This window comes from Thalia democratica, unplaced genomic scaffold (assembly GCF_965202585.1).
Source record: "Thalia democratica unplaced genomic scaffold, ktThaDemo2.hap1.1 HAP1_SCAFFOLD_1979, whole genome shotgun sequence".
Classification (NCBI taxonomy): Eukaryota; Metazoa; Chordata; class Thaliacea; order Salpida; family Salpidae; genus Thalia; species Thalia democratica.
In genome coordinates this window covers 1-15,907 of record NW_028140768.1, presented here as the reverse complement: position 1 = coordinate 15,907, position 15,907 = coordinate 1, and the positions used below count along the sequence as shown (strand labels likewise).

The window sequence follows — 15,907 nt, the reverse complement described above, 5'->3', positions numbered from 1 at the left end:
AGATAATCTATTTGAGTAGTGTAGTTACAAGCAATATAAAACTAAACCCAATGCATGCTTTTTTCTAGATTAAACAAAGATGATGTTTTTAACAAACGGTTTCAAATATTAGTGAAATAAAAACAAATATATGTATTACAGTGAACGCGTGCCGTGCAGCCAAGCGCCCTACCAGGCTTCAGACAGGTTCAACAGGAGAAGGGCTTCCGATTCCACGACCGCTCAGAGCGTCAAGCTGTTCCAACAAAACGTTAAAAACTTGCAGCAGGTTCGTATTAATAAAAAACAAGTGTAAAGAAAACTGAAACCAACATTTTTTTAGTTAAGCAAATGTATATAGTAACTTGACAAATATTTATTTTGTGTTCTATTATGTCCGATAAATATATTTCTAAATTTGAATAATAGTTCTATATTATAAATATATAACGCTGAACGTAAAAAAATAATGTTAGGAACATCAGAAATTGAAAAGTCAATTTGAATCGCCGGAAGACCAGCAGAAAAATGTAAACAAAACTTTGCACTCCAATACGGTAAGTTATATTAAATTAATTTGAGATATTTGAAAATACTAAATTTAAATTATTTATTATACAGGAAAATGCCAGAACTCAATCGCCAAAAGACAACAATGAAAACCATCAAGCTCTACTTTTACATTTGCAAAAGTTTATATTTCAGTTTAATTTGTATAAAGTATTTCTTTTTAAATTAAGTATGTTTAAATACTAATGTGATTATTATTTTAGTTTAAAGACTGTTGTTTAAATCTTTTAGTTTAAAATCATGGTATATCTATTATTTAGTTTAAAATATTTCTTTAGTCTTTTTAGTTATTTTGTACAAATATATAGATTTCTAAGTTGTATATCGTCTAAGATTTTAAGTATTCAACCGAATTCAAATATTATTTGAGTTTTCAAAATGAAATAACTTTTTTTTAAACATTGCAAAAATTTGTCCAAAAAGTTTGCGTTTTATTTATTAAATTAAACTCAGAAAATTAGTTTGAATCTTACCCGAGCTTAAATAACATTGTTACAAATGTGAACAAAATACATACAATATTTTAAACGTAAGCCGTTTAGTAATATTGAATTAATAAAGTTTATATAAAATATAACGAAATAAGATTATAGTTGAAATGTAACAAGGAAAATGTTTTATTGCAATGTGGTATTAATTATTTAACAATCAAAAAGATCAATTTGTATTCGTAAAATGTATTGATTATTTTGCATAGATTTAGCTCAGTAAAGCATCGCATTATGCTTTGTTGATTTTGCTTTCTTATATGTTAATTTTACAGAATTACCATAAAAACAAACAACATTCTATAATGCAAAACTGTTTTGTGTTTGTAGAAAATTAAAAAACTGTTTTGAAGAAAATTTATTAAACTGCAAGTGTTTTATTTTTAATTTCGTAAACAATATTTAAAACGTTTAAGCTACCTATTTACTACTTTTTTTATGTATTATTATAATTAAGTAACTTATAAACAAAAACTTGAATGTTTATTTTTTTAGACAACTTGTGCTAACAAATTGATAGTTTTTATAAAACTTAAACAAAAAGTTCTAAGTTGAATCAAAAACAAATGTTGATTTTAATTATTATTAAACACCGAATGTCTTTTAATACCAAACACAACTTACAAAGTAATTATCGTTTTTTTGTTATTTTATTATTTTTTATTACAGGCTTCACTTACAACAACAGCAAAGCTCTTCTACACCGAGTCCCCCACCCATACCCAAATCTCCAGAAAATTTACAAAATGTTAGTGAAAGTTTACTAAATCGCCTTGAAAAACTAGTGATAATTAGTCAAAATCTACAACAAGACACAAAAATTTACAAAATACTAAATGAAATTCATAATTTAGCCTGAAATTTACAAAAAAGAAATATTTATTTAAAAAATCGTTCAATTAAGTTCTACCAGATTAACTTTGTAGTTGGAATTTGCTTTATGATAGATAGAACAGTATATTTTCAAATTTGTTGAACAGCTTATTAGTTAATTTTTGTGTTTTTGTTTTTAAACACAACTTTAGCTCTATGTCTATATCTAAATATAATATTCAGTTCAATAGTTTTTTAAACTGATAAAAGTAATTTTTTTGTCTAATTGCTTCACTTTAATTTAATATGAGAAAACTTTTGACTCAGTAGCATTTTAGTTAATAATAGGTATGAGATAATAGTACTTGTTTTAAAGTTGTTTTGTTATATTTTAACTAGTTTTACAAGCAATTATCCGTTAAGCGATTGTTTAATTCTAGAGATAAAACGTTGAGTGTACAATTTCTTTATACAGCAACATTTGTTAATATGTACAGTTTTGTATTTTGGTACACACTTATGTGGATTTAAATGTGTTATTTAATTCAGAATTTTCTAATTAATAAAAAGAACTTAATTTTAATTGAAAATTTGAATGGGTGAAATACTATTTTATTCCTCTGATAAAGATACAATACAGTATCCTGTTTCAAGAAATTTTTAGTTGTGAAGCTTTTAAAATGAGTTTATTTTGAGAATTTATTCACATCGATTCCACCACAAAATAATTTGTTTACCTTGGGCTCAACAAAATAACTAAAGGGTCGAAAGCTCAAAGGAAAACTAAGTAGAAAAACGTAGTTTTTAGAATATTTAGTAGAAATCTGGAAGGCAAAGAAAGCATTTTTATTTTAGTTTATGCAGTTTTTGTTGACAACAGTAATTCAACAAAAAGTTTTGCTGCTAGTTTTTAATTGTAAAAGTTGTTTTTGCTGTCGACAGAGAAGTAGATTGTCTCCCATATACGAAATGGATTGCGACTTCGGTTTTGAAAGCATCCAGAAAGCGATGGATTATGGAGAAAATTTGAACGGTTCCGAGAAAGAAATGTACCAAAAATTATTGGTAGTATTTTTTTGTTTAAACAATGTTTGTTAAGTATAGCTTTGTATTTTAGACAATGAGACTTGATTTCGGAGATATCAGCAAGCTGATACAAGTTAAACTTGATTGTTATTTTTTATTATGCTTTCGATGTTTTAGAACTTTTAGTTAGACAGAGAGTTTTAAAATGATTTTTTTCTTGTAACAGGGATTTAGTTATAAATACTTGAAGTATGCATTACATAGTACTTTTACTTACCCTTACAATGTCCAGCTTACTGTTTCTATTGAGCTTATTATAGATTTTTTTAAGGGATGAATCAAATATGATTAAAATGAAGTTTACAACAAAATTAAAATAACCACAGAGTATAATGGACGATTCTTCAAGCAGTGACTTGACTGAAGCACAAAATATTCACCAAGAAAATGTAACTGAAGTTGCTCATTCCAATTTGAACGGTTAGATACAAGTTTTATAATTATAATTGATATTGTTTAACTCGATAAAATTTTCACACTGATAAACTATTTGAAAATATACCATGTAAGAACTTATCCAGTATTTATAGTAGTTGCACGAAACAAAGTTTAAAAGCTGCTTTTTTTTTAGTTGTCACCACTAGCTATTAAGGGGCAATAACTAGAAGAGGGGCTTAGAATGGGTTATTAAGTAGTAAATTGGTATCTAATAAAAAAGTTTCTTAAATTTTTATTTTAAATCATTGGTAACAAGGGCTGTTATGAAAATGAGTTTTTGAAGTCTTGTTAAGCAACAAAAGCGTTGAAACTAATCTGTAATTTATCGGACACACATTTCAGGTGTAAGCAAACCTCAAGTTACAGGTTTTGCATATCAGGGCTTCCAGAAGATCTTAAGGTGTTTTCGTGTGTTTGGGGGCAATGGCTAGTAAGGTTTTAAAAGGGGAGGGGGGTTTCCCATTTGTGCCAAGTTGGCGGTCATGAAAACGATTGTGGGAAACGCAGTTGTAAACAAAGTGTCAGAGTTTATTTTTGATACAATTCAGGTGTTGGCAGTGTGCAGCAGCAGAGGTACGCCAACTGGTGCGGGGGAAGTTATTACCAGCCCAATTTGCCGTCGGTCGTCGAAAACAACACCAACAACATCGAGTTCGAAGCCAAGCGCGGTGAGTATTACGTTTGTAGTTGAAAAAACCTGAAATCATGGAATTTTAAACTATTTTTACGTTTTAAGTAACGAAATTTATTATTTGTCCTGTTTATTACGCCTCCATATAATGTTATTAAATATTAAGTACCTAAAGTTTTAGCTTTTAATAGTATTTTATTTAAATGTACTTAAATAATACTTCTATATGAGTTGAGAGCTATTATAGACTATTAAAATGTGCAATTTAAATATGATGTTGCACTTTAAATACATGGTTGCCAAAATTTATTGACTATTATAGCAAACCACTATGACAGCAAAGTTTTAGACAAAATATTAGCATTAAAGAATTAAGTAATTTAAAAACTAACCAAATGTTAATTTCTAATTCATGCATTTACAAAAAGTAATTCTTTTTTTAAATAAATTTTTACTAAATAATCGTAGATGTTTTGTAGAGTTCTTTGTTTGAATAGATTGTTATTTGCATGAAATTTTATTTCACAATTATATTTAGTTGTTGATATACTCATCTAAGAATAAGAAACTTTAAAAGTTAAGTAATTGTCTTCACAGAGAATTCTGCTATTGAGCTAGGACAAAATACAAACTTATATTCAAAATCTATAAATATCAGCAAATCTTGAAAAGTTTCACAGAAACAAACTCTTATCAAGTGGCAAATGTTCAAACATATTTACTGTTTGCTTTTTTGCACAATATCTAACATTGTTGTATCAAGTCGTAATTTTCACAAACAGAAGTGAACGTAGCGGATTTCGAAGTGTCGAGTCTGATGCCGGCCGGGGAGATCATTCAGATGATAAAAAATTCCCTGTCACGAAACAACATGAGCATCAGCCACGACATCAACGGGAAGTTTGCGTTGAGCAAGAGCGGAGTCGAGCTTGAAATGGAGGTTTTTGTGATTTTACAATGTATAAACTATGACTGTACTTTCCTATGTTTTGTTTGAAACTACCAGTTTTGAAACGGTTTTGTTACCAAATTGTCCGATGAAGCTTTAGTTTTTTTTTTAATTCAAATGTTTTTTATTTTTATTTTGTAAATAATTTAATATTAAACTGAATTATTACAGGTAAATTGCTAAATGATGTTTACGTTATATTAAACAAAAATAGATAAATAAACAATAAGGAAGGGATTTACAAAAATAATAGTTCAGCTACTTTTCTTAAAACCAATAAAGAAAATTTTGCGTTATGAAAAATAATAAATTAATGCTAATATTTTTTTTAGGTTTGCCAAGGGAACAAGTCCAATGGGTTGAAAATAAGAAAATTATCAGGGGATAATTTAGTATATGGAAAAATTTGCAGGGAACTTTTACAAGGTTGGTTGAATATTTTTTTTGGGAAATAGATCCCGTGAACAAAATTTTAGAACCAGGATTTTTAATTAATATCAAACTTTTTAATATATTTAAACGAGTAGTTTTAAATGTTCTTTGATGAAAAAATTAAATGCTAGATTTTTTTATAACTTAAAGCCTAAAATAAAAAAAATTACAGACGTTTTGAAGTTTTTTTAAAGTTTATTAAATTTAGGTAAAAACTGTACTTGTGTCTTTTTATTTTTGAATATATATTATTAGCTTATTTTCAAAATTATGTACTTTTTCACTGAATAAAATAAAAACCAGCTTGTAAAAAAGGTGAAGTTTGAGTCTACATCATACTTATTGTTTTACTAATAAAAATGTTTTAATATTTAAATAACTGAAACACTTTTATTGTTCGTCTGTTTAAGTAGCACTGATAAAAAAGTTGTTATTCCAGGTATTCATCTCTAAGAAGAAGTGAAAATTTCAAAACAAATAGTTGAACAACAAAATTTGTTTTTGGTGCTTTAAAATTTTGTTTCAATGTTAGATTTTTTTGAACTTAGTTTCTCAGGGTTTTTAAACTCAAAAAAACTGACAGTTCCTTTCAGCTGTATTCGTAATTTCCTGAGTTTTAGAATTTTTTAATGCTCTTATCTATGTTTTTATTTCCTTAAAATGTTTGTTTGTTTTTAATCATTGTGTTTAAATCATTGACCGAAAGTCATCAAAATGTTTTAAACGTGATCAAAAGAGAAGGCATCATAGGAAAAAAAATTATCTGAAAAATGTTTTAGAACAGTTTTCATATAGAGGTTTTGTGAGCTTTCTTTAAAAAAATGTTTAAAAGTATTTATTTACACACATTTTTTTGATTCTATGTAAAATAGTTCGGGTTATCTTTTACAAAGATTGAAGTTAATCAAATTATTGAAATTTTATACAATCTAATAATTATTGTTATTGAAACTCTTTTACATTTTTACTTACAATTATAATCAGAACTAATAGGTATTATTAAAGGAAATCAAAACGAATCACAAATTTAATACTATTCCATGTTCTAACTACTTTAAAAGTAGTAGCTTACTTTTTATCAAGTCCAATGTTTTTGCTTCCTGGTCACAAAAATGAACTATTTTAATTATTCATTAATTTTTCAAGTCACATCAGTAAGCATCTTGGTGGCTTTTAATAAAAACTCCAAGTTAATGTCTTTGTTTCGATTAAGTTGTCAAAGATCATTCAATATTTTAATTATATGTTTTTCAAATGTGTACAACTTTTGAACATGTTTTTAAGTGTTTTAATTAATATTAACTGCATCAGTGTTTTTGACGTGTTGGAGTATTTTGAACTTTTTAAGATTAGTTATACCGAAAATAAGTTCCTTTTTCAGCATTTGTTTAAAGAATAAGTTTTATAAATATAGTATTATTTTTTTCTTTTTTACAATTTTAAACACTTTATTTTCAATTTTTGTATAACTTTCAATGTAAACAATAAATATTTATTGTTGTTTATTTTTTGTCCTCTACATCACAACATTTCTTACACGACAATTTTAGCCTGTACGTTTTTCTAAATAAATTTTGTTATTGAAAAAAAAAACAATTTCAATATTTTTTTTTAATTTTGTGTAATGTTCTGACTTGAAGTCTCACTTTACATCAAAAAATAATAAATCTAAATAAAATCTTTTTTAGCTTGTTCAGTTTGAATTTATTCAAGTTTATTTTTTCTTAATTAGTTTAATAGATTTGATTTTTTTATTTAGGTTATCAAAAGCTGAGCTGCCTTATATGAAAACTTAAAACGGTGCTTTTTATAAAAACATGTACTCAAGTCAAATAAACAATGTTCTTCTTTTTTCTTTTCCTTTACTTAAATTATTTTGTCAATAAACAGTTGTATATTTGGCTCGTCTTATTATATTGTTGATTTAAGTAAGTTATTATGTTAAGTTTATTTTATTTAACCAAAACTTTTTTTTTGATAAAAAATGAAAAGTTTCATCAGAAATTGTATTACAATAGTCTGTCAGAAAAACTTATACCCTAACTAGTTATAATTCTACTTTGGACAAACATCTGCCATATTTTTTGTATCGATCTAACTTACTTGAGTGAAAAATTTACAAGTATAGACTATAGTATGGTATTCACTGCCTATCATGAAAAACGTTACTGCAGAATAACAAGGTTTAAAACACAGTTTTTTATTAAAAACAAAAAAAAAAACATTAATACTAATTAATCATTATTAACATTAACAGCAGAAATTTACAAGTTGAAAAATAATCAACGCAAAAACTAATATTAAACTAACTACAATACATACAAAACAAGACGGTCAGTTAGTTAAACAAATAAAGACACTTATAATCAAATTCTTTTTGTTAGCATGAATCCATTTTGTTTAAAAATATTGATATGGCTTCTAATCTGACTATGTGTTCTACATTATTGCTAACAACTGTGAGTATTTATAGCATAGAGTTATTCGCACAACTTGTGTTATTAATTAAATGTTCCGGTATCGATGATCTTTTTGAGCATCTCTTTATGTTAGTCTTTTCTATCATGAAATTTAATATATTTAGATAGATGTTCTTTAACTCTTGTTTTAAAATGCCTGGACGTCTGACCAATATAATTATTTCGCAGTAGGACGTAAATCTATATACGACACAAATTTTACCTAGATTGGGTATTGAGCTCCAAGCTTGTAACTGGGTTGGAAACAAATACTACTCTGGGTTTTATCTGATTGTATGAGATCTTGTACTTTCTTCTCAAATAACTGTGATACCCAAATTTCATAATTAAATAAGCGCAGAAAACTTATCCGGTCCAAACAATTTAGGTTTCCTACAATTTTCATCATGTAACTTAATAACTCTCTTAATCAAATACAACTATTTTTCACTAAAATCTCTTCAAATTTTTCTGTTTCAGAATGAAGTAACTCGGGAAAAATAAATCATAAAAGCTCGACGGTAATTTTAATTTAGTTAATTTTTCGTTTTTTAGTACCATCATATTATATACCGGAAGCATATTTTGTTATTCAGAAAGAATGCTGTAAATGTAATGATGACTGCGCAGGGTCCGTAAATTGCTTTTCAGAGTTTGAAGAACATCCGCGTACGATGAATTCGGCTTGTTGCTAAAGCTAGAGGCACGGTTTAGTATTTGCTGGTGCAGCTAAACGGTCCTACTGTACCCTTCGCGTGTTGTTACGTCAGAAAAGCAATTTTAATCGGTACAAGCGTTCCCGGCAGGTGCGTTGTCGATTGAATGTGTTGGGAAGAAAAAATATCAGATAGAAGTAAACTGTTACAAGTTTTGAGTTAACTTAAATTTCTAAACATCAAGTGCATCAATCTTAAAATGGTTAATTAAAATATATCTCAGCAGGTACGTAGCTAGCTCAAAAAAGTTACGAATCTGTGAAACAAAAAATCAAGAACACGGTGTGATGACGTCATAATGGAAATAGAGTAGTTTTAACTACCTTTAATTTTATATGAAAGTGTGCAGTTTTGTTAAAAGTTTAAAAGTAAATATTATGTTGAAATATAATGAATAACAGAATACAAAACAATTTGTACTGCTCTTGACCCCCTATAATTCTTTATGTGTTGCAACTTTTATGAACTTATAAAACCTTTTATTTAAAATAAAAACATTAGTTAAGAATTTTTTTTTTATAGTATTACTAATAGGCTTAAAATATATAACTTTGAAAACAGTTTCCCCAATTCAGAAAATGTTTGTAAAAACTTTTGCTTTTATTAGACACAAATCATAAACTTTAGGAGTTGAATAAAAAACAAAAGAGATATAAAATAAAAAAGAAGTTCACAACATTGGATAAAATTCAAATGAACAATTACTTTATTATTGTCAACAATAATTCATAAAGAAATGAAGAGTACACGTCTTTGTAAATGTTATTTCTAGCATTGGTAGCATAAAGATTTAAGCTGAAAAAAGAATGTAACACTTTCTTACTAAAAAAAATTGTCAAATAAAAGCTGTAAAAAAGATTCAAACTTTTTTTTTACAAAACAAATTTGTTAAATAAAATAACTTAGTTAAATAACAACAAACTTTGAATATTAAACATCAATATTTTTTATATACAATGTAAAACATATAAATAAATTCAAATATAAAGATTTCAAAACATAAATTATATTGAACTTTTTTTTTATTTGTTATGAATTAATAATACATATACACTTTTTGAGATAAATAGTATTAACTTAACCTTTTTAATCTTAGATTGAAAAAGTTATATAAAAGTCATTTTAAAAACTTTACTTTGAGTGTGTGGCAACAATGTACAATTTAAATCTTTCAACTTTGCTAAAAAATGCAATAAAAACTTCAACTGAGGTTAGCATTTATAAAATCTTTAAAACAAGATTTATTAAAAAAATAAAGTTTTAAAATACAATAAAAAAACTATAATCTATTTATATTAATCTTCAAAAAATAAAAACTTTAACTAAATTAAGCATTTATAAAATCTTAAAAACAAGTTTTAATTTAAAGAATAAAGTTCTAAAATATAAAAAAAAGCTATAATTTGTTTATATTATTCTTGAAAATATTCTTGAATAAATTTTTCAGTTTGTCTTCTTGTGGCAAGCTATTTATCTTATTGTGTTATTTTTCTGATTTAATACATTCTAATCTTGATGATAAAACTTCAGGAAATGATTTTATCATCTCTATTTCAAAAGTTTTTCATTTTGTATATTTGTCAACCACAGGGATTTAACCTTAAAACATTCAACTCAGAGAGTCAATTTGATTTAAAAAAAAAATTAATGCTTCATGTTAGTTCACTTTAAGGTTCATCTACCTTAAAATTCATCTTGTTATATATCTTGTATCTGTATTTGCTCTTTTGTAACACAAAAAAATATAAATTTCAAAATATGTTAAGCTCTTTTTGACTCACCACAAACATTTCAATAGTACAAGATCCTCTCTCAAACTTACTTTTTTTATTCTCTCACATCATTTAAACCAAATCTACAGCTTTTAAATGGATTTTTTACAATAGTTTGCTATTTGATAACAGAAAGCTACACCAAGCTATATGTATACAATTTAGATGTATTCAATATTTACGACAGTAAAAGTGCTAGAGAGTACAGTTAAAGTAAAAATTATTTCTCAGGAGTGCAAAACTAAGTATAAACGAATACTGAAAGCTAAAGAAACAAGGTCTTAAAAGCTGAAGAGTAATCGAAACAAAAGGGAGTTTTTTCGCACAAATGTTTACGTACGTGCCTGTATGTCAGTAAGATTTGATGTTTAACTTTTTGAAAAAAAAAAAAAGCCTAAGTTTATAGTGGTATTATAAATCTCTTATTTTCATTTTTTATCACTATATAGATATTCAACTAAATCCAAATAGTTACTTAATGCTATTTGTAAAGCAAGTCAAAATGATACACTTGAAAAAAAAGGTTTTTAGTTTTGCTAAACTTGGTCAAAACAGTCCAGACTTAAAGATTAAGACCGGACTTTTAATTAACCTGAAAATTCAAATTTTTTTTAATAATATCCATTTGTTCTTGACTAATTACTTTTTTTAACAAAAATATGTTAGATTTTACAAAAAAAAGCATTTAAACAGAAAATTGTTTATACTGCAGTAAGAAGGTTTTCTATTTATTTAACAACTAATTATAAGTTGCTCACATCGTTAACTCAAGAAATAAACTGACTAAATATGCGAAAGAATTTAAAATTCATAAAAATTTTTGTTAGTAAAATTTTAAAATATTAAGGTTTCTGGACATATTTCGAAGTAGTTTTCGAACTTGTCTAGTTTAGTTTCAATTTTTTATGAATTTTTCATTAAATTAATTTTTATCACAAATAACTGTTTCTTAAACAAGATATAAGTTTACAGCAGTATTAATCAAATAGAACTTATTGTTCTATGTATATATCTTACATTTACAAAAGAACTAAAATAATTTTTTATCTGATATTTATTAAGGACTAAATGCTGAAAAGTAGGATTTAACTAATTCTATACTTGGTAGAATACTTAAACCTAAAGAGGTATTGTTTTTCAATTAATCAAAATGAAGGATGTAATCTTGTTTGATTTCTTGATACTAATGTTTTTCTAGTCTTGTGTTATATGTTTAGTTGTCACTCTTTATAATAACAGTCGAATTCAAACTACTCCGCGATCTTTTTCTCAAATTAAAATATTTTAGAGTTCAAAATACTACTGAGAACTGAAATATTAATCCACTAATTTAATTATTTATTAATTTTATTAATTTTAAAATTTGTTCAATTATATTATTTTGTGAATAGTTTTGTTTAACTTTTAATTTTATACGAGGTTTGTTTTAGGAAAAGTCAATTTTCCTTTATATACTTAGACAATACTTATTTTCATAGTAAATTAAGTTTTAAAATGCCTACTTTTTCTAAACAGCTCTAATTTTTAAGTCAAACATTGAAATTGTTTTTTCACTAAAAATCTGAGCTTAAAATGAATATAAATTTTATTGAAAAAAAGAACACATTGATTTTAATCTTGAAAACAAATAAACCCGTACCAAAATAAGTTTAAAAAAGTAAAAAAACAAATATAAAAATATCAATGAACTAAAACTATAAGTTGCATAACAGAACTTTACTTTGCAAAGCAGCAAAAAATCTGTAGTTAGAAAGCAAGTCATATACATTTTTGAAAGCAACTTAAAATACTTTATAAAAATTTTACAGTTTAATTTGAAACTTTCACTACAAACATCATATATGTAAAAACGTTATCAGTTTTCAAAACTAGTTTTTGATTAAGATAAAAATTAATTTTATATTTTAAAGTTGTTTTTCAAACTTTTTAAACTAAAAAACAACTATTTTTCGAAATGCATTTTTTTTGTAAGTAAGTACCCCTGTATTTATAAAAAATTTTAACGAAAAATAAAACCTTAAATTACGAAAACTACATAACTCTACTGTACATCAAAAGCTCACAGGGCAATTTAGTCAGACACAAAAAATTGCATATAAGTAATTAAATCTAATCAAAATTTTTCTAACACAATCACAGTTTAATCGGCAAGTAATAAAACAACTCCATTAATTTCGACTTTTAGCATTTTAAGTCGGTTGCAGGTTGTAACAAGTAGAACTTGTTGATAATTTTCACGTACTGCTTTCCATCCATGTTAACAATCGATGGTAAAGTTTTCGGTTTGTTCGCTTCACCACTGTCGCTTGATGAAGTGTCTTCATCATCGCTACTTGATGCGGAATTTGAATCAGAAGCTTCAAAATCACATCCCGCATTCAAATCTTCAAAATAATCCTCTTCGGATTTTAAAGCCGGCAAAATGTTTAGCTTTTCTTTTGACCTTCTCTGTTTTATTGGTCTAGGCGTCATTTTTGGAATTTCCTCTATTCTAAATAGTTCGTTTTCACCGTTTTCTATTGCTTCTGGTTGCTCTGAATTTTGGCTTTTTACACTCTTGCAGAATTCAATCAGTTTGTAGAAGGGAGAGGCGATACACAACGCGACTATCAAACCTGTTTGTAATTTTTGTTTTTTTTTATTCTGTAGATTATAACTTGAGTAGTTTTTGTTATATTTATTTTGATTTTTAGAATTAAAATGACAACTCCCGCAAAAGATACATTTGCGAATTTAAAATCAAAATGAGTTCTTTATAAAAAAGTAACTCCTTTTTAAATAAATGATTTTCTACCAATGTTCAAAATAAACTTGAATAATATTATATTTAAAAAAATTAACAAATCATAAATTTTACGTTTTTACCCTTTAAGAAGTTTATACAGTCACCTCTTGTGAATCTGCGCGCATTTTTTCTGCAGAAAAAGTGCGTAAGAGGTAGAAAGTATACCTACTAAATTGGTTGTTTTCTTACCTTGCATTTAAATGAATACAGTCTAGGGATTTTTATTTTGTTTTATACTTTTCACTCTTAAATTGTACATATATGTTAAAAGTTTCTAAAAAAAAATTGTTTATTTTCTCTGATACCATGCAATAAAAGTTTAACCTTAAGTGAGCAAAGAACAAATAAGCTAAAAGTAAGAGGTTTATCGAGTTTAAATGAAACTTAATGTCATAAATACTGTAAAGAATTGAATATTGTACCTTGTTTGATCTTAAGGTTTAAAGGTGGCTAAGATACCTAAAATATAGTAGAGTTATAGAATTAAATAATTTACTTATGGAAGACATAAACAAAATTAAAAAATCTCAAAATTTATAAAAAATCTATCTACTCCTGTGTATGAGTTTGTAATTTAAACTATACATAAAACATTACGTATATTTCAACCCAATACATACAATAAATTTACAAATTAAAAATAATTTCTTATTATTATCTTGTATACATTGAGAATTCTAAAACGCGTAACTAAACGAGAGAAAGTAACCAAACGAGTGCGTAGATTCACGAGAGGTGACTGTAATAAATTTTTTTTTTCAAAGTTAGATTTTAAACTTTTCATCTTTAAAAAATGACATTTAGTTTTATAAAAACTCAATCAAACTTTTGCCTGTAAAAACTTATCAACCAGAAAAATCTATGCTAAAGATATATTTTTTACTGTTGCATAGAAGTAAATATATACGTTAGGTTAAAATGATCATAAAAAGATCTATACAAACTCACCAATAACAAACAAAGGGACAAGTATTTGATGAACAAGACTCAATTTGCTGAAGAACATTTGAACTGATTCTGACGTAATAATTGCTGATTTCGTGAAGAGCGGGTGAAACAAATGATCCATTATGTAACTGATCAAGACTTTCACGAAATCACCTTTCGGATCTTGACTCGTTTTCAAAGAATATTGCTCACACAAGTCTCTACAAAGTGTTATTTTTAAAATATTAAATTTTTATCAAAAAATTTTTGTAGTTGAATTAGGTTGTCAAAAAAGTAATAATATGTAAAAAGTTAAACCTAATGTAGTTATACGGATAATTATTTTATATTACATAAGCTGTACTTTCTGGTTAATTATATATTGACTGCTAAACCTATTAACAAGTGTTAAGTCATGAAAAAGTTTTTGTTTAATTTTTGCAAAGTTTTAATATCTCATATTTTTCTTAATAGACGAAAAATTATAAGGGCATATGGGTAAGGTATTTTTTTTACAAAAATTAACAATGTTTCTTATATAAAAGCTTAAAGTAAAAACTACAAGTCAGTTTTTATAGCATATAATATATAAATTAGTTTTTAAGATATAGACGTTTTTGTAGAGAGATTCCAATACAAACGTATGTACCGCAACTTTTTCATGGTCAATTTTTTTAGAAGTTTAAAAATTAGCTAAAAAACTTTCACCTCCTTCATTTTTTGAGCTAGAGACCTCAAATTTTAAAAATATACCTTTAATAATTTAAAATTTCAATGCTGGTATTTTAAAAAATTAAAAAAATAAAATTTTCAGATAAAAAGCACATAAAATTTTTATTTCTAAAAACTAAAAAAAAATCCTGTACTAAATCGATTTAAATACTAGTAATGGACTTACTGTAAAAATTTGAAAAAGATTGCTTAAAAATGAAGGAGAACATAGATTTTCAATGAAAGTCTTTTTCCGCGTTTTTAGTTTGAGCCTTTCATTAGGAACCTATTGAGGTCACCGACTTAGACCGCTTATATCTTGAAAGTTACTTAGAACTTTGAATTGCGGTTAAAAACGTCTGCTAGCTCGGATTAAACTCTACAAATCTAAGATTATTTACCTTCAATTAAAGATCAGCTTGTAAAAATAAATGTGAACCTATGCCTATTAAAAATATTTTTATATAATATTATTATCTAATTTTAACACCTTAACTTGAAAATAATAATTATTTAAAGAAGCTTGAAGTTGTCATAAAAATGATGTATAAAGTTATTACTATTTTAGATTGTAACACATTCAAGCGAACTATATCTTAATTTCCAATAAATTTCAAAAGCTATGTTCATGCATAATAGTATGAACGAATTAAACTTAAATAATACATCAACATCAAAAATAATTTATAAAGATAATATTAAGTTGGTTGAAAAAATTGACGACTGAAAAAAAAACTTTTTCGAGAGTAATTTTTCAATCAACAGACTACTTATAAATGACTACAAAATTTTATGGTTAATTGTTTTGTGTCAAGTTAAAATCAGTTTTAACATTAGCAAGTAGGATAGACTAACATATAATACTAACAAGAAAAATAAATTTATATTACAAAGAATAACAAATACACTTAATAAAATAAACTAACTTTTGTGTTGACCCACCACATAAGAACTTGCTTCTGTCAAAAATATATTCTGCCCAGCCTTGAACGTAATCTTTACTGCAGAACTCTGGTGGACTTTCATTTAAGCGTTCCATGTAAGACTTTAACAATTAATTGTTGTCAATATTAACACAGTGACTTGGCCTTATAATAAAAGTTTAGAACATATTATAAAAATGTATTTTGTTAAAATTGTTTAAAAGCCTA

The 15,907-nt window shown here is 26.0% G+C and overlaps 1 protein-coding gene across 1 annotated transcript; it reads left to right on the top strand.

Moving 5' to 3' along the window:
• Positions 1–141: 141 nt before the first annotated feature.
• On the top strand, positions 142–6,919 carry LOC145849048 (uncharacterized; the record flags this gene model as incomplete). The annotated part of the gene is made up of 9 exons (XM_082954143.1): positions 142–268; positions 456–536; positions 601–671; positions 1,707–1,785; positions 3,263–3,356; positions 3,923–4,042; positions 4,788–4,945; positions 5,287–5,380; positions 5,826–6,919. Coding segments are annotated over 9 exons (838 nt in total), but the record flags the coding sequence as incomplete, so codon positions are not given.
• Positions 6,920–15,907: the final 8,988 nt, after the last annotated feature.